Source organism: Fundulus heteroclitus, chromosome 8 (assembly GCF_011125445.2).
Source record: "Fundulus heteroclitus isolate FHET01 chromosome 8, MU-UCD_Fhet_4.1, whole genome shotgun sequence".
In the NCBI taxonomy this organism is placed as follows: Eukaryota; Metazoa; Chordata; class Actinopteri; order Cyprinodontiformes; family Fundulidae; genus Fundulus; species Fundulus heteroclitus.
The window spans coordinates 20,629,290-20,649,033 of record NC_046368.1 but is presented as its reverse complement, the minus strand read 5'-3'; the positions used below and the strand labels follow the sequence as shown (position 1 = coordinate 20,649,033).

The following is a 19,744-nucleotide window of genomic DNA, read 5'->3' as shown; positions in this document are numbered from 1 at the left end:
TAATCATTTCAGTTTTTTTAACTATATTCAAGTTGGTCAAAGAACAGACTCAAAACACAGGAACCTCAAAGGAGGCAGTCTGGTGTGAGAGAACAAAAGTCATTTATTCAGCAAGGTATCTTAAAGCACAACAAGGCAGGAAATACAAGATCTGTCAAAGCAGGCCTCGTTATAAAGCCATAAACAGGCAGACCACAGCTGAGTGCAGCAGCAAGTAGATTAAACACCAGGAAAATGCTGACGCTGAGAAAGAAAAAGAAAGAAAATCAAGTAAATGATGTTGTCATATAGAGGGACGTGAAATTTCCATAGTGTAGATGTTGCAATTTGTGTTCACGTACATGGATGAAGTTAATTGTGTTGGTATGGTAGTAACCTGCTACCAGACTGACAGCAAAAGTAGAAACTTATTAATTTAAGTAAATACGCCGTTTTAGTCCACCACGGGAATACTTACATGTAGCTGGACCTCTATTTGGATCATTGTTAAGGGAAGTTTGCAGGCCAGATCAACATGCTTCGTAAATATAGAGGGCAAAAACAAATGCCTTGTGTCAAACCAAACATCTTTAAAATGCTTTTTGTTCCTCTAGTTTTAACGGACAATGAAACTCAGAAATGAATAAATATCCCCTGAACTGTAAGGCTTGTTTTATCCAGAATGAACAACAACATTCTGATCAGAGTACATCAGAATTCCTCCATATTAGTCCCTGTGTTAATAACAAATACAGTATTACAATAATGTATTATTGTAATACATTATTTATACTTTATATACTTTATCCACATTCCCATCAACTATGTCTAATAGTTGGCCGAATAAAGATGATTCTGAGCAACGCTTTAGAAAAAAAACTCCTTTGTAATGGCTGCCTACGGCCAGCAGATGGCAGCATACTCAAACTCAATTTTGAGAACGTTCTAATACTTTTTTATCTGCCGGCTTCTTCGTCACTGCGCATGCGCCACTCTGACTCCAGTATGTGTTGCCTATTAACAGGTAGTTCACACTTGACAGACCCTGTCGATGCAAAAGGAATATCCTCCCTTGGAGCCAAGTTGAACCTGCCTCTTTGCTGCTCGCTGTGTTTCAGTCATGAGGAACCTTCATTTCAAGGATTTCTTCTGGGTGAGGGGGTTTGTTTTAAAACTAATCAGAATTAGATATTAAAGCTTACACTCTTCTGTTTTGTACATACTTGACTATGATAGATATCTTAGTTCGATCTGACCTTATAACTGCATGTTGGAGCTTCTGTTTAATGTATTTTTGTTTTTAGTTTACAAAATTAAGGGAGGAAATCAGTACAGTGCTTCAATCTGTAGCTGATACCTTAAATGGAAATGCTTATCATTGCACATTTTCTATGTGCACAATGATATGATTTACCAAACTGTCCCTTAAGACTCTCATCTAATTAAATTTGCAGGACAGCTATTTTATATCATACAAAGAAAGTGTTCTTAAAGTGTACATATTGCAGGACGCTACCTTTAGATGCAAAGCTCAGAATATAAAATACCACAATGGGTGGGTTCAAGTGTTCGCTGAGATTGTTATTTTCAAACAAGCCTAGGCAAAACCCATGTTACAGTTAAGAGAGGATGCTCAGAGAAAACAGTAAGCAGGTATTTTTAATAAAGAAAAAAAGAAGAGTCAATTTAATTTTTTTTTATTTTTTTTGCAGTACCCAGATCTGACCTCCACTGCTGGCTACGATGCCATCATTCAGTATCTCAACGAGGGTAAAAGAACGTGCAAGGAGGTGGAGGACTTCATGAAAGCCAGGTAAGGACTTTTTTTTCCCCCGTACATGTAATTCATTCTGCTTAGTAAGGCTGCGCTTGGGTCTCTGGAAAACCGGCCAGATGCCAGCCAAGGAGGGAAAAAAAAAGAGGTTTGAACTGAAAGTTGAAGTGAGAGGAACTGTAGACTTTGCTCTGTCTTTGTGGTACGTAGCAGAGTTTATTACTTAAGATATATGGAACATCAAGCTATATGAAGGTTTGTAAATCCCTGGTGCAAAGAGACTACAGAAGGCCATTTGTTTTTTACAGTGATTACCATCATTTAAATTGGGAAATGTGTGTGTGCGTCTGTGCATGCGTGCATGCGCAAGAAGCATCTTTGGGCTTATTTTATTGTGGAGTCATATGAAGCCATATTTTTGCATTCTGAACTCCTCCCTCCCCCTATAGTAATAATCCGTTCTCGCTCTATCACCTGCAGGCACACGTCTACTCCTGTTTCTTTCTGCTACTATCATAAGCTAATGTATGGTAAATGATTGTGCTCTTTTATGATGCGGTAAACAGAGCAGCGTTTGTGTGGTTATGATACACAGTAATACACTATGGAAATAGGAATGCAAGCATGTTGCATAAAAGCATAACCGAAAGTTCCCTAAATTAAGAAAGGAAAGCATTTTGTTGACCAGACTGCTTCACAAAATACAAGAAGTAAGTGTTTTGGACATGACTGTTGCTGCAAGAAAACCTTTCAGGGCTAAAATACACAGAAATCAGAAAAAACGAAAACCTAATTAAAATCAATACAACGTATATCCCATTTCTGATCTGATAGGAATACATGCTCACATTTAGTCAGGGTCAGTACATAAATAAAGTGCTAAACTATTTAAGGTTATTAGCACTATAACCAGAGTAGCTGTTTCCTGCTTTGCTATCGTTCTGCATTTCCTCCCTCGATCAAATGCTGTGAACAGGGTTGGGCTTGGTGTGATAAGCATAAAAAGTGAAGTAATCATTTTATATATACAAGTAGCTCATTAAACACTTGAGAGCACATAAGTCAGATATTTCTATGTTACAATTGGTATATTTTGTCATATTTGTTTTGCCATATGTATATATATATATATATATATATATATATATATATATATATATATATATATATATATAGAGAGAGAGAGAGAGAGAGAGACAATTAACAAACTTGCACAGAAGCAATTCCAAATACTATTCATCCATAGTCTCACTGTATCTCAAGTTCCCTCAGAACGTGTTGACCAGGGATAATGCTCCATAGCACCATGTAAGGCTTTGTTTCCTTATCAGTCACACAAAAATTTAAAATGCAAATATACAACATCTACTGTCAACATGTCTGTTTCCCGATAAGGAAGACCAAATTGTAGGTGAATGTTAACTACCATTGCAGAAGCTTGGAAGATAATGACCTCTACCAGCTTTACCAGGTTCTGTCGCATTAGAGCCAGAAACTGCAAAGTGTTTTAGTGGGATTTTCATCTGATCGACTAATACAAACCAATACATGATTGTAAATTGGATGGGGGGAAAAAATACACCATATTCAAAAGGTAATGCGCATTCATTTGTATTTGAACACCTTTGCTACGACACCATGAAATAACATCTGGTACAACCAATTGCTAAAGTCCCCTGATGAGCACACAGACTTCACACTAGTGTGTAATGTAGACCCATTAACTCCTGCTGTTCTCTGAGGGCCTCAGACTATTGTTGGGGAACATCAGTGAACAAAGAACGTCACGAAAAGCAAGGACAACTATGGACAGGTCAGGGATAAGGCACCTAAAGCCCATATTTCCTGCTGATCTGTGTTCTGGTGTACGTAGGGATGAGTGAACGAACGTGGTTCTATTGTGAAAGCGCCTTGAGCGAACGGTATGACAAAAAAAAAAAAAAAAAAAAAAAGCGTTGTATATGTTTAGTCCATTTACCATCTATTGTATCGATCGGAACCAGAGGACCCATAATTCAGCCAGAGAAGACAGCGTTTAAAGTTTATTAAATGGCAGGCATGACAGAGGCAGGCAGGATGACCAAAGGGAATAACCAGAGTCCGTAATCTAACTGAACTGAAATCCAAAAGGCAGTCCCAAATCAGAATCCAGGGACAGACAACAGGTCAGGTAACAGGCAGGTAATCAGGTAATACAGGGATCAGGCTGGCTCAGATAATTGCGGAGGCAAAATCAGGTCAGATCACAGTTAGGCAGGCAAACAGAAACTGCTAGACTAGACTCACCGAATGGCACAAAATAATCTGGCACTGTTGAGTTGACTGAGACGGGTAAACTCAACTAGAGTAATGAACAGGTGACCGGAGTTGAAAACTAATTGCTGGCAACAGGTGGAACTGATCTAAGGAAGGGTGGTGACTAGAAGCGGACTGAACTGATTAATTACTTAATTAATGACTGGTTAATGACTGGTGACTGAGGAGTGGCAGGCAAACTGATTGGGTAGTGTCTGGTGGCTGAGAGGTGAACTGACTTGATTACTGGCTGGTGACAGAGGAGTGACAGATTAAAGGAAGAAAAGTCCAAAACTGAACTAAACAAAACCCGAACTTAGATAATTCAACAATATCTCAAACTTTGAACAGTGTTCTTCAATCCATCATCTAAAAACGGAAAGAGTGTTTCACAATTGCAACCCTCTAAAACAACATGGATGCCCCCCTGGACTTTTTTTCCCCCTATAGTGCTGTGTGAGCTGACAGCTGATGGCAGTGGCTCTGTATCTTCTTAAGTTTCAACCTTTTTTTTGTATCTACTTCTAGTAGTCTCTGTCTGTGCCCCTGTCTTTTTTTTTTTTACCTTTCGACTCACGGCTTGAAACTAGCTGTGTTGTGGTTAGATTTGCTGAATTCATATTACCTAATCGAGTCTCTGGGTTTTTGCCACTGTCACCCCTGAGTCTCGCCATTGTGAAACAATAAAAAGGTATTTCTATCCACTAAGAACGGCAAGAAAAGAAAGTCAGTGCAGAATGAAATGAAAAAGAATTCCTGTTTGTAGTTTTCCTCATTCATGCTGTCCACCTGCCAATATGTGGAAGAAGTTGTTCTTGTCAGACCAAGGCAACATTTTGTCCTACCTGTAGAAAATCAATACTGCTGCACCTTAAGGTGAACACAACACCCTCAGAGGTGGCATCATCTGTGTTGTAGGGAAGCTTTTCTTTAGCAGGGACAGGGAAGCTAGGTCATAGTTGATGGGAAAATGAATAAAGATTTTTTTATCCTGTTGGATGTTACAAAAGACTGTAGACTAGAGCAGAGGTTTACCTAGCAACAGGACAATGACCCTAAGCATACAGACAGGGGGACAATGGACCTGTGCGTGTTAAAATGGCAATGGCTTTTCACAGATCTTCTGTATCAACTCTGAGTTTGAGCTGTTTTGCAAAGTCTTCATGTGTGCAAAGCTGTAGTCTTGCAGCTGTAAATGCAGTAAAAGGGGGTTCCATGAAATAGTTTTCAGGGGGAGGGCTGAATACAAAAGCCCCCCAGTACTCTCATCTACACTTTTTGTAGATGGAAAAATAAAATGCTGCTGAACCACGTATCTTTTTCCCTTTCCCTTCATAATCATGCACTAAATCATAATATCATCTGGAAACCCTATAAAATACAATGGAGATTGTGGTTGTAAGGTGACAGAGCATGAAAAACCTCAGTAGGTATAAATACTTTAGCCATTCAAAAAGCAAATGTATCTGCTTTCTTAAAGTGCTCACTCTTTGATAACGGTGTGTTTCAGGGCTTCGATCGAAGAGAGGTACGCCAAAGACCTGCTTGGTTTGTCCAAGAAGGTCTGTGGACACAATGAGATGAAGTAAGCCACCTCTGAGTCCAGATGCTGTCATAAATCTGTTTGATCAGCTCTAAATACGGCACACAAGCCATTTTCTACAAAAAACACACACACACACACATATATATATATATATAGATAGATAGATAGATAGATAGATAGATAGATAGATAGATAGATAGATAGATAGATAGATAGATAGATAGATAGATAGATAGATAGATAGATAGATATTTCTTTGATTCTCTCAGTCCTGGACGTGGGCACAGATACTTCCAGCAGGCATGACTCTACTCTGACTCAGATTCAAGTATTGGTCATTAAGTCCAAAAGGAAATGAAATGTGGGGATAACAATAAAATCAGAACGGAAGCTGGTACGAGTCCATATTCAAAGTTTCCTAGTAATATTTCAGGCTGTCGTGTTCAAAGCGCCACAACTACCATGCCATTTTGTCAACAACGTAAGTTCCCATTTTGGTGAAATGTCAGGCCTTGTTTGGTTCCTGTGCAGACGTGCAAGTGTGATAAAGAAGGAAGAGCAGGTGAAAATAACACATTGCGTGGTTTATTTATGTTAGTGGCGCATTATTTGTTCTTTTTTTAAAAGATAGAGCACAGGTCCATTGTGAGAGGAGATCTGCTACATTTCCACTGGAAGCAAATGGAAATCCTTTTGGGGGAAACTTACTGTCATTGAGAAAGTCAATGTGCTTCGGACATGTTACATAATATTTCTGTTTTACTTTTATATTTTCAAGCACACTAAAACGATCCCTGGACGTGTTTAAACTACGTAAGTGCATTTACACGTACGCCATAAGGACTCCTTTAGCGCGCGCGTTCCATGCTGGATCCTCTAAAACCATGTTTTTCTTTCTCCTTCAAGAGACCGAACATGTTAGTCTCTCCCACTTGCAGCTGGCACAGAGCATGAGGGAGGAGGCCAAGAAGCTGGAAGAATTCAGAGAAAAGCAGAAAGAAGGAAGGAAAAAGGTTGGTGCTTTTACCCACGCCATGGTCCATTTAGGTAGCCTGAGTTTAATTGACGTGTACCCTTATTTATTTTTATTATTTTAGATAGAGCAACAGATGGATGCACTCCACAAACAGAAGTCCTCACAGTTTAAAAGGACGATGGATGTAAGTAGAGAGGGATATATGCAACAGCACCCCCTTCACACCTAAATGTGTAAAACCCCTTAAATAACTTTGTCTTTTATAGCACAGCAGCAAAATCTCACACTGACTCTGTGAGAACAAGTATATTTGTTCAATGGGGTAGAAAATCTTAACCTGACTCTAGCCAGATGTATGTCGCTCCGCCTAGCTTCACTCACATCCATCTGGGACCTCTCCATAGGAATTGCCTTTTTTAAAGGCTGGGCCTCATCAAAAATCCTTGCATATGATTGGATAAGCCACTTGTCTGTCATCTTTATCGACGTGCTATTTCAACCACTCACACCAAAGCTAACCAGTGACGCTGTGAGAGCGACGCAGGAAAAAACAAACCTTTTTTTTTTTTTTTTTTTTTTTTTGCAGCATCAATGTTAACGCTTGCTTCCTCGATGCGAGCCGCCGATGCTATCTGAATCAAAACAGTCTCACGTCACGGTCGCTTCTCCACTACGTCACATCTATGAAACTCCAGCCCTGCGTCCTGATTGGCTGGACAATAAAATTGGTTGGAGAAATCACTCTCTATGGGAGAGGTCCCAGATGGACGTGAGTGAAGCTAGGCGGAGCGGCATACATATGGCTAGAGTAAAGTTAAGAAAATCTCATCTTGATAAAAACATTTTTTTTTTTTTTTTATAAAATCGGCAGCGCCATAATTATTGGCACCCCAACAAATTCATAAAATACCAAGTGTTATCAACTCTTCCAAATGGCAAAGACAAGAGAACACGGTGAACGGATTGAATTTTCTAGACATGCGGACCACGCAAAGCGCTTTACACTATAAACACATTCACCCAGCTGCACTCACACATTCATACCTTGACACGCAGATTGCTGGGGTTCAGTGCCTTGATCAGTTCAACATGTGCAGAGTGAAGCCGGATTTGTTAATACCATAGGCCTTTGTGTATAGCAACACCTACCATCTGTTACAGTTCACAGCTATTTATTGCAGAATCAGCAATCCCAAAGCTGACAACAAGCAAGTTTTAAATTTTGCTAAGTTTTATGAAGCAAAAAATCGAAAATGATTGATATAAAGGAGATATTGTTTAATCTATGGCTAAACTTGACCGTATTTACAGCCAAAGCAATATAAGGCCAAACAAGGCTAAAAAACAAACAAACAGGGGTTTCTTACCAACACACACTGTCAGGAGGATGGTAAGCAACGTAAAAATAACTTTATTGAAAGCTCAGTATTGGGGAACTGCAGCAATAGGTCACATTTTTGGATTAACAAGTGTCCATAACAACAATTGCAGGTACATGTCGATGATTAAGTGAGTTACATTAAAAAAGAATGTCCTACATTCATAGATGCAGATATGTGGCGTTAGGGTGCTACTGGGTCTTTACTGGAGCTGTGTGCTTTGGTCAGATGAGATTAAGACATTTTAGTAACTGATTTTCCACATGGATGTCCTATAAAACAAAAGAGGGATATTGTTTCTACTTTATTCTAAATGTTTTTGACTTTAATTGTGAAAAAAAAAATTCTCTTTACATTTTGACTGTAATCTCAACATTTAAACTTTTTTTGAATTCTTCAAGTCAATCTTTGACTTTATTCTTTATTGAAAATGAAAAAAAAAATCCACCAAAAACATGCACTTTTTAATTTTTCCTCCATGTGATCTTAATTCTCCTTTGTATTTGAAAGACATTGTTTTTTTTCTTAAAGAATATGCTTGTGGAATAGAAGATTTTTAAATCTTTCACTAACTGTATTTTTATCAGGGGTCCAAATAGTTTTGGATGGTACAGAGTAACCTATTTTAAAGCTAGAATACTCCATGAACATAAAGCTGTAAAGACATGAGTGCTAAGGGTTCTCCCTTGTTTTCAGCTGCTGTTGTGCAACCTATCATGTAAAATGAAAACCAGAAGTATAAAAGCCAAATAGCACGAGCAGCTCCTGACCATGTCACAACAGTTTGAGGCGTGTGTAAAAAAACTGCCGCTTTAATTCCCTTTACTGTTCTTCCACATTGATTGAGGAAGTTGTCTTAGCAGTCTGAAAATTAAATTACACCATTTCAAAAAGACCCGATTAAAGGATTTGAAAGAAAAAGCAAATCACAAAGATAGTTGGTGGTAAAAGGAGAACTAATGGCACCAGAGCAATTTCCTCTGTTTTTGTTGTAAATGTTTTGCTGTATAAATCCTTGCGGTAACTGAACCTTCAGAACAATGACAGTTCCTGTCTGCCGTTGCATTGTGCCCAGTCCAAGAAAACATATGAGCAGAAGTGTCGCGACAAGGAAGAAGCCGATCAGAACATGAACCGAAACACCAACACCACCAACACCAAGCTCGTGGAGAAGGTACCCAGACAACCCATCCTAGCGTGACACTAGAAGAAGAAAAAGTGTAAACATTAGTCTGAACCTCTGAACTTCTTTACATCTAATGTGTTTGCCAGAAAAAAAATGCTTACTCTATACCTTAACTTCAGTCTTAAGGATAAACTTGATGATTTATGTTGTGGTATTTTTGGAAAATTTCACTGTTTCTAGATTTTGTTCTTGTGGACATAACTTATTTTTAGGCGTTAGAAACTTGTGACTGATTTATTTCCTGAAGCCCAGAAAGTGCACGATCTGTGTCAGATCTAAAGAAGGAGCCAGTCCCTATAACACGCGCAGCTTACAAACCCGACTATTTGCATGGAAAACGTATATTAGTTGGCCTGAACTAAACTTTCTCATTTGGCTTCTTTTCTTTTCATCTTCCAGCTCCAATCAAAAGCTCAGCAGGCAAAACAGAACGCGGAAGAAGCAGGTAAGCCAGCCAGCAATAATGTTAGACTTAGACTTAGACAACTTTATTTGTCATCTGTATGCACAGAGTGCGTACAGAACAAAATTTTGTTGCATACAGCTTGTAAATTGCAGTAAAATTAAATTACAGTATAAGGGGCAGCAGTGATTTAAAAGTAAACTATTTAAATGTAGACAATGCAGGAGAAGTCACAGTGTACAGGTGAGTATTTTTAAAACCATTTGTATGTGCAGAATTGATTGTGCAAAGGGCATTTGTGCAAGAATACAGCTTGTAATTTACAGTAGATTTAGAGTTAGAGTGGACCGACTGGACCACATTAACAATGTGACTTTATCCACCCTGCTTTAAATGAAGTCCGTCTCTCAAATTCAGGCCCATACTGGTACACTTTATTATGCTGCCACGACATATAGGTAAATATGAGATGTCGTGTGTCCACGTGAGCTGATGAATCCCAAATGAAAACGCCTTAATCTTGCAAACACTCCATTAAAGTGCATTTTCAAGTTTTAATACAGAAATCTTTCAAAATATTCCCTAATTTCTTTCTGCTGTTTTAACAAATCCTATACAACTAAACACCCACTGGCTGCTGGGCAGTTGTACACAGTTCAGTGTTTTGCCATTTGACTCTTCAGCACGACGTCAGTTAGTGAACTTCAATCTGCCATCTTAAAATATCATTAGATCTGCTGGATTTACAGTAGATCTGAACGTGTACACACCTGCGTTAAGAGGCCAAGATGTTGTGACGCTAAGAAAGGGAGACAATGATACTCTTAACCACCTTTAGTTTAGTCACATAATATGACTTTACGAAATGACTGGTTGCATACAAAGGTTTTCCGGTTAAACTATTGTGCAATGTTAGCCAATTATATTTTACTTCTGCGTTTTATACTTTGCCTTCGCTCCATTCGTTAGCACGTTTGTGTATATGTCTCATACCAACGGCACGTGACCACACTGGAGTACAATATTGCGCATGCAACACGATGAGTAAACGAGGAGAAACCGTGGAGCCGAGCGAGTCGGCAACGTTCAGCGAGGGTGCAAAGAGAAAGAGGTTAAGAGACCCTAAACCTGCAGATCTGGTTGGTCTTCAACCGGTCCGAGCTGTCGCTTTACGGCGTGGCATTGCAGGACGGTCCACTGGCTGCTACGGTAGCCGGGTCAGTTGTTGTCCTCATGCTTTCCGATAGTTCAGAGGTACTGTCGGCAGATGGCACAACACTTTTCCCGGCTGCTGACCGCGCCCGGTGCAAAGTTCTTTTCTGGCTCCAAAAAGGACCAAGTGAACACTTTCAGGACGAACACTTGCTGTATGTTGTTTTATTTGAAGATGAATGGAAGGAGAATGTGGCTTTTTATGGTGATAGTATGTGACTAGGCTCCTTTAAAGTGTCGTATGTATTCTATAAGATAAAACCAAAATACAAAGAAAGCTGCATTACACTCTTACACAAACACTACTGTTGAAGCACCTTCATGTTGTGTTCAGTATTCTGTGGCAGGAGTCGGTCCACTGCGATTTACTAACATTTGTCTATTCTGCCTCAGAAAAAGGTTTCCTGCTTTGTCAGAACATCCGCTCTTTATGGGCGCTTTTCGGGTAACCTGACTCGTCTCAGATTTATCTCTGGCCTTTTCTAGGTCGTTGCGTTCTCCCTTTAGCTCTGGTGAAGCCACTCTTTTGTTGATCTAGTCTTAGGTTTGGACTCGCAGCGATGCCCATGTCATCCTCAGATTTCTTGTCTAAACAGAATGGTGTTTGGAACTTTTCTCACAATTCGTTCACATTAACAAAAAGTCAGGTTCCACTTGAGAAAAAAAAAAAGCAACCCTAGACCATGACGCTGTCACCACCATGCCTCAATGCGGGTGTGGTGTACTTTCAGTTATGCTATGAGGAATTGAGGCCAACAAGTTCAATGTTGGTGTCACAAGGCTGTCACACTTCCTAACATGGTTTTGGGAGATGTAGGCATGACGAGTATTTTTATTTATTTTCTTGTAAGAAAAGGCCTCTGGCTTCAAATGCTACTCCAGAGTCAGAGCAATTGAGAGTAAAGGAGGTTGCTCTCACTTGCAGAAACCAACCACTACTTACTAGAAAATGTTTCAGGTCTTTCGGTGTTTCTGCAGACCTCTTGACAGCTTTCATCTTGTCTTTTTTGTCTGTTTCGTAGAAACTTTCAGTTTGACTGTCACAGAGTACTGATTAGCCGGAAATAAACGCTACAGGAGACACTATAGATACTACAAGAGAACTGAAGGCTGCAACAAAATCAAAGTGGCGCCTCAACAAATTGTTAATTTTTTTTTTTAGATTTGCCTCAAACACATTTAATTTTCAATTGAATTGTGTGATATGCAAGATCAAAGGTAGAAAAATTTGCCCTGGTTCATTGCGTCACAGTAGCCTGGCCTTTTTACCAGGGATGTGTATACTTAGAAAAAGCCACTGTGCTATCCTGAGGGAAATGAATTGATAAAGACAAGCACTTAGACTCAGACTCAGACATACCTTAATAATCCCAGAGGGAAATTGTTGTTTCAGTACAATCACCATAACATGAACAAACAAACATCACAAACATTTCAGGGGGAGATGATTTACTGAGGCCTTGCTGCCAAGGTCACCACGCGGTGACCACATGGCGCTGCCATTACTCTGTGAGAAGATAGAGGCCACAAAAGAAGGGAAGGTGAGAGGCTAAAAAACATAACTCAAACTTTATCCTATAACAGGAGACAGTTTGAGATAAAAGAAACCTCTTGCACAACAGCACAAATAATTCGAGACACATATAGGAAGGATAGCATTGTAGATTTGTCTTAACATTAATGTTCCTCTGTATCATTAGATTTGCAGTTTGATGTGTGCAAGTTTCCTTAACAAGTAATGACATTTCTAAAAAAAAAAAAATGCTGCAGTTAAAGTTTGGATGCTTACAAGACCCTTTTGCATATAATAAACATCAAAGAGCCAGGGAGCTCCATTTTCTGTGAGAACATTAGCGCCCAGAGATTATTAGCATTTAGGCTAACCTGTCACCGGGGTTGCTATCATGGTGGAAAGCAGCTAAAGGTCTAACAAAAGTAGTAAAATGGATAATGTAATGCTTCGTGAACTGCATTTGAATGTTTACGCCGTGGTCTCGGTTTCACTGGCAGACAGGTTATACCAACAGCATGTCACAACTCTGGGGAAGATTCGAGACGACTGGCTGAAGGAGCACATAAACGCCTGCGAGGTGAGGCTGAAATTGACTTCCTCATTCGAACAGTAAGTGAACCGTTGGGCACACGATCACCTGACTGCCCAATCTGTTGTTGAATTCCCAGATATTTGAAAAACAGTCGGTAGAACGCATTAACTTCCTGAGGAACACAGTGTGGACTCATCTTAACCAGCTTTCGCAGCAATGCGTCACCAGCGACGAGGTAAAGCTCCACAGCGGGTCGCCAGCTCACACACTCTCCGGTTCTGATCTTCATCACACTAAAGCACAGTCCCTGAACCCCTGATGACGAACCTCTTTAACATTTCTTTTTTTTTTTTTTTTTTTTTTTTTTTTTTTCCTCTGTAACATTTCTAAAGCAATGCATGAGCTGCTACCTTTAAACTGGTATACTTTCCCTTATAACTGACCAATCAAAGCACACGGGGCCTTAAGAGTTTTGATAATGCTTTTAGCATGCGTTGGCAAATGGTGCTGTAGCGACATAACAAGGGAGAAATTAATAATTGTTTAATGTTGTGAAATGTCAATATCTATTTCTAGACTCGTATAAAATTAACACGTAGATCAAGACAATATACTGCAGGTGCTCTGAAATTGTTAAAGTTAGCATTTTAGATTTTTCAAAAGAATAATCTCTATGTTTCTCTGAGGTTTCTGATTTGGATTTAGAGCTCCTTAAGTGTGTTTTTTTTTCTGTTCTTGCAAGTAGGTGTTTTCAGTGAAAAAAAAGTGCTGAGTGAATCATTCTAATCCACAGCGCTCAAACCAAGCAGCAGACAGACATTTAACAGCTACCTGCAGGCCTTAGTTAAGCACTTAGCAGCTTAGGAGTCAGACATCACCAGGCAACAGAAAAGACGTGTCGCCCTTAACTCTAAGTAAGTGTTGCTCATACAGTGGCTTGCAAAACTCTCCCTAAACCTTCACATTTTTTTTCACATTTTTCCCAAGTTGCGAACATAAACCTCTATTGGGTTTTATTGGGATTTTGTTGCAACAGAGCAACACATAGCAGCTTTCAAATAATGTAACAAATAAAAACATAAGAAGTCTGGCGTTGATTTGCACTCTGCCTCCCTCAGTCAATATTTTGCAGAACCACCTCCTGCCGCAGTCACAGCTACAAGTATCGTTGGTTCATGTCTGTGCCGTCTTTGGGCACGTAGGCACTAAAAATTGTTCTTCTTTGCAAAAGGCTGCAAAAGATCTCAGACTCAGCCAGAACAGACCAAGTCTGTCAGTCGGTGAAGGCAATTTTCAAGCCTTACAGCATTTCTTGATTGGATTTAAGTCTGGACTTTGACTAGGTCATTGTTACGGATGCACATTTGATCTGCTGTATGTTTAGGGTTGTCCTGCCTGAAGGAGAACTGCTGTCCCAGTCCCAAGGCTTCGGCAGCCCCTGACAGTTTTTTTCCCCCTGTGTTTCCCTGCGTTCAGCACCATTCATCGTCTGCTTAAGAAAAGCATCCAAACAACATGATGCTGCCAGTGTGTTTTACAGTGGCAACAGTGCGTTTAAGATGATATGTAGGTCTAGGTTTCCACAATACTATCTATCTATCTATCTATCTATCTATCTATCTATCTATCTATCTATCTATATATATATATATATATATATATATATATATATATATATATATATATATGTGTGTGTGTGTGTGTATAGGGCCAATCTGACCAAATGAGCTTGTTCTACATGATTGATGTGTCTCTTAAATGACCTGTAACAAAGTTTAAACAGGACTCGTTATTACTTTATTTTAATAGCGACTTTCCTCTTCCCACTCTTCCATAAAGACCTCTGCTCGTAATCACAAAGATTCTGAGTCCTCTCAGAGAGCTCCTATCTTAGCCTAAAACATCCGGCCAAAGGATGTCAGACCGATTGAGGAAGCTGCAGAGCTGCAGGTCTGAGTAAGGAGATGACAGAAATGTTTTACCTAGTGTGTGGTTGACCCTGTTGCTAAGTGAGACGCTGTCTTCAAAGAGCTGTGATTGGTTGATACAACAAAAACACGAAAAACAATTGTGCTCCTAGAAATCAGCGGATTGTCACACAGCGTCGAAATGTTTGAATGTAGCTTATTTACATCCTGATCATTATTATGATTTGCTTATTGTTATGCTTCCTCGCTATACTGGCGCAATAGGAGGACTTTGGGGCGCATTGCCGCAGATCAATGCGTCTTTTTCTCTCCTTTTTTTAACGCAGCAGTCTGGAAAGCGAGAATCGCTCTGTGCAGCGATCAAAACCCAGAGAGGAGATGGCATCACACAAACTTCCAGATGACTATTTAAGTTACTGGCATTATACACAATACAGAAAATACCTTCTCACCTCTTTTATCTTGTCCAGAGTGTGTATATATGTATATATTTTTCTGCAACTTTTTCCAATTCTTCTTGAACGTTTATTATTGAGCATTTTATAGTATGTAAATACCGTTAAAAAAACCCTCTATCCTCTATTTTTCCATTTCTCAACTTCTTTATTCATGATTATTTAATACTTTTTCCTAATATTTATTTATTCTCATTAAAATTAGCCGCACCTTTAAACTGTTGGGCTGCTGAAACAAATTAATTACCCCCTTTGAGGATGATAACGTTTATCTTAACTGCATATTAATAATTGTATGATTGTTTGGACCTCTTTTAAGGACTAAGATGCTCAGTGAGTAACTTATCTTACCCAGGTAAACTTTTATTTTAGGTAAAGATATTTCCTAAAATGAAGTCACTGAGAGCTACTTTTAGTCTTAGGGTCCTTTGTGAACATCGACATTGGTTTTTAGAAAGCCTGTCAACAGAGTCTCCCACTTGCACTGCAAAAAATATACCTAAAAATAAGATTTTTTTTCTTTAAATTTAAGTATTTTTCCTTGATTTGAGTAGATAAATAGGACTATTTGCCAATGGAATAAGATTTTTGCACTTAAAACAGGAACAATTCATCTCCATCACCTTATTTCAAGAGCAGTATTTCTAATAATCTTATTTTAGGGGTAAAAATACTCATTCCATTGGCAAATAATTTTATTTACCTGCTCAAATCAAGGGCAAATACATTCATTTCAAGAAAATTGTACTTATTTTTAGTTCTCTTTTTGCAGTGTGAGCTGTGGGTCTCTGCAGCTCCTCCAAAGTTACACTGGGCCTCGTGGCTGTTTTCCTTTGCCCAGTCTGTCGGTTTAGCTGGACTGTCACATCTTGATGGGTTTTGCTTTGAATGGAGACTCTCCGGAAGGCCCTGTGTGCTGGTTGATATTGTGTTTGTGGCCCTTGAGTTCAAATTTGTTGCTGCATTACTCTTGCTGACAATTTTTCCTCACCTGATAAACACCTAACTGTATCAACCCGTATGAAAGCAACAGGTGACCATTGACCTAATTTGTTGCTTCTCTCTGTGTTTAATGTGCCATGTGCGTGCCAAGCTGTATGAGGAAGTGCGGAGGTCACTGGAACAATGCGACATCCGGGAAGATATCGAACACTTTGTGAACCTCAGACGCACCGGAGACAAACCGCCAGGTATATCTGCAGCACAAAGGGACGCAGTAGCGTGCCGTTAACGATTAACCCGTTGCTGTAAACTCAGAGAAGTGCTGGTGTGACAGTGAGAGATCACTATCTGTGTTTGTGTGGAACAGCCGCAGTCGTGTATGAGAACTTCTACACCGGTCAGAGGTCTCCAACTGGACCGCCGCCGTCTCGGATGCCTCCACCAGTCGGCAGGTAAACCAAAAGAAATTCCGTTTTATTTGTTTGTTTTTCTTTTAATGTTTCGACCCGTTCTTTGCCAGTGCAGAGCGCTGGTCTTGAGCTGCGTATGTGTCGACTTTTGTTTTGTGAATCCGCAGGAGGGGGCCACTACCAGATCCAACCCAGAGCAATAGGGGTATGTCTTCTTTTAATGAGAGTAACTGCACTTAGATGCCAATAATGGCATTGAAACACGATGGCTTTTAGATTTTCATGGCATTGTATGACATATTTTATGTTTTGAATAAAAGTGATGCCGTTCGTTTCGTTGCAGATGATGCACGCCACTCGTCGGCGCTTGAAGGAGATTACAGTGTGATCCAGTATTAACATTTATGTCTCCAGTTTCAGACATACCCATTATAACTCATAACTTCCTCTTTTGAGGCTTCCTGTAAACATGCAGTCATATCAGATGGAAAATTAGTGTCATAACTTTTAACAGACAATGCTTCACTTAAGTTTTGAATGTACCTGGATATGTTAAAATAGGTTAAAAAAAAAACGTTTGTTGCTTAATGTATGAAATAAAATGATGGACCATAATAAATATGTTTGTTCTGTGTTTTTACATCACAGATAATCATCAGACAAAAATCTTAACCCATTTACTGTATGTAAGCCTAACTGCCGTGCAAATTCAATGACCCGCCCTGCGTCATAGTTTCTCTCCTGCTTTGTTTTTTCCAAATTTAAACGTGCCATTTGTTCGCCAGTTTTCGTTTCCTTATTGATGTGAAAGTAAGTGACCACTGCCACATGACTGGCAGGATTCTCACAGCTTTTATAACGTGCCGTTTTCATTGCCTTTCTATATATATAAAAAAAAAAAAACATCCAAGTTGCTCAACTAGAAGTTGCAACATTTTTTACAAATTGCTCAGTAAACTAAAAAAAAAGAAACATAAGACCACATGGACCAACAATTACTTCATTAAAATCTCAACTATTAAAATCGTTGTAGCTATGTACTGAATTTCTTTTACTTCTCTTTACTGACAAAACAGCATTTCAAAGAATGCCGCCGTTTAAAGAAATCGGGTTTGACACATTGGAAAGAGGAAATGTGTTTCTTGTGTTTTTCTCCTTTCTACCTTTCTTTAGTCCATTTCATAACCCTTTTTTCACATCCCGTCACGTTCCTACCGCAAACTTCAACACGTTGCTTTGGGATTTTATGTATGTAATGGACCAACACAAAGTAGAACTTCAGTGTGATATAGAAAGTTAGTAATACATGGTTTTCAACGTTTTTTGATAAAAAAAAGAAATGGAATGAAAAGTGTGGCATTTGTGTTTAGCGCCTGTTACTCCTGTAAGAATCCAGAGCAGCCATCTACATCACCTGAAAATGGAAAGAGTATAGCACAACTGCATACCTTACCAAGAAATGGCTGCCTACCAGGACGGACAGGTCAGGTAACGAGACCATTAATCAAGAGAAGCAGCCAAGAGGCACATGTTTCTTTTTTTTTTTTCTTGTCCTGTCTGGCAATGTGGCAATAGGAATTGTTGCCTTCATGCCAAAAAGAGCCCATTCCAGAGCCCATTCAGAGCACTTCACCTTCCAGGAGTTAAACACCCCCTAAGCATGCAACCAGAGCTGTCAGGGTAAGAATCTGTGGCGAGGCCTGAAAACTACTGTTCACATGCGTTCCCTGTCTACTCTGTTGAGGTACAGCAATTTTGGAAAAATAAATGGAAAACAATCCTGGTTTCTAGCTGTGAAAAGCTGGTGGTGACAAACATATACATTATATAAGAGTAGACCCCGCATTGACTGTCGCGGCGCATGAATTACGGTCGCCATCTTGGGGCGGTCGACCTGCTACCCCATCCTGCTGATTCAAGACGAATCGTGGGATAACTCGGGGGATAACTTTTCACAAGTAAGATGAACAGATATTGTTTATATTTTTGATTAGAATGTGATTTTTCCACTATTAGGTAGAGAGATACAGGTCTACACGTGGATTCTATAAACAGAGTCCAAGTTTTTGTGACTTAGTCTCTCCAAAAGTGCATCTGCTCCGTGAAGGCAGGTATATATACAATATATATATATATATATATATATATATATATATATATATATATATATATATATATATATATATATATATATATATATATATCCATCCATCCATTTTCTGATCCGCTTAATCGCTCATGGGGTCGCGGAGGTTGCTGGTGCATATATATATTTATATAAATATATATATATATATATATATATATATATATATATATATATATATATATATATATGAAATGTGTACTCATGTACAAATTTGTTTGTGTATATAAATAATATAATAATAAAATATTACTATATCAATAGTAATATTTTCTATTGCTGTCAGAATATTGTATTACTTTTAACCACACTAAGATTATTTAAATGCACTGGACCATTTGTAATAATAGCTATAGTTTTAAAGTTTTCAGCAAAATAATAGGCGAAAACGGTTGATGCGTGGTCTACTCTTCTATTATGTTTATGGTGACAAACTCCAAAAAAGACCTAATGGCCTGACAGCTGCAGAAAGTGGCTCTACGAAGTACTGACTCAGGGGAGCTGAATATAATTCATGCCACGCCTTTCTTTTATTATAGATTGGAAAAAAAGACAAAACCATTTATCATTTGCTTCTGTTTTACAACGTGCTGCCTAGTGATTGTCTGGTACATAAAAGTCCCAATATAACTTAACATTTGCATCTGTTGCTGTAAAATCTGCATAAGTTCACACGGCATCATGTGTACACCCAGAAAGCCACTTTTTTGTTGCTAAGCAACTTCAGATTTGGACTTTTCTTATTCTCTATTAAGTGTTGCTCTGGGCCTGTATATTACCAAACAAATATACTTTATCTGTTTCATTCCCATGTCTTTTTTTTTTTTCAAAAACAGAAAATACTTCCTTCAGGCCCTTCCCAGCAACCAGTTAACATTTGTCCAAATGTTGTCACGTGGCATGCAGCATCTTGTTTTACAGTTTTATTGGGGCTATACAGTCATTCAAGGTCTAATTCACTTAATAGAGCCTTGTTTCTAATATCCACCATGTTTCTGAAAGCTGTAGAGATTTATGATTATGGAATGATGATAAGACACTCCTCTGTAATAAGAAGAATAACAGTAC

General features: G+C 38.9%; 1 protein-coding gene across 1 annotated transcript; it reads left to right on the top strand.

Moving 5' to 3' along the window:
- Positions 1-1,003: 1,003 nt before the first annotated feature.
- On the top strand, positions 1,004-17,338 carry pstpip2 (proline-serine-threonine phosphatase interacting protein 2). Its single transcript, XM_012879764.3, has 14 exons — positions 1,004-1,132; positions 1,692-1,792; positions 5,559-5,633; positions 6,373-6,407; positions 6,501-6,607; positions 6,692-6,754; positions 9,025-9,123; positions 9,535-9,580; positions 12,761-12,840; positions 12,932-13,030; positions 16,272-16,368; positions 16,488-16,572; positions 16,698-16,735; positions 16,874-17,338. Exons 1-14 carry the CDS (start codon positions 1,100-1,102, stop codon positions 16,927-16,929), a joined length of 1,014 nt encoding a protein of 337 aa, XP_012735218.3. The 5' UTR covers positions 1,004-1,099; the 3' UTR covers positions 16,930-17,338.
- The last annotated feature ends 2,406 nt before the right edge of the window (positions 17,339-19,744 follow it).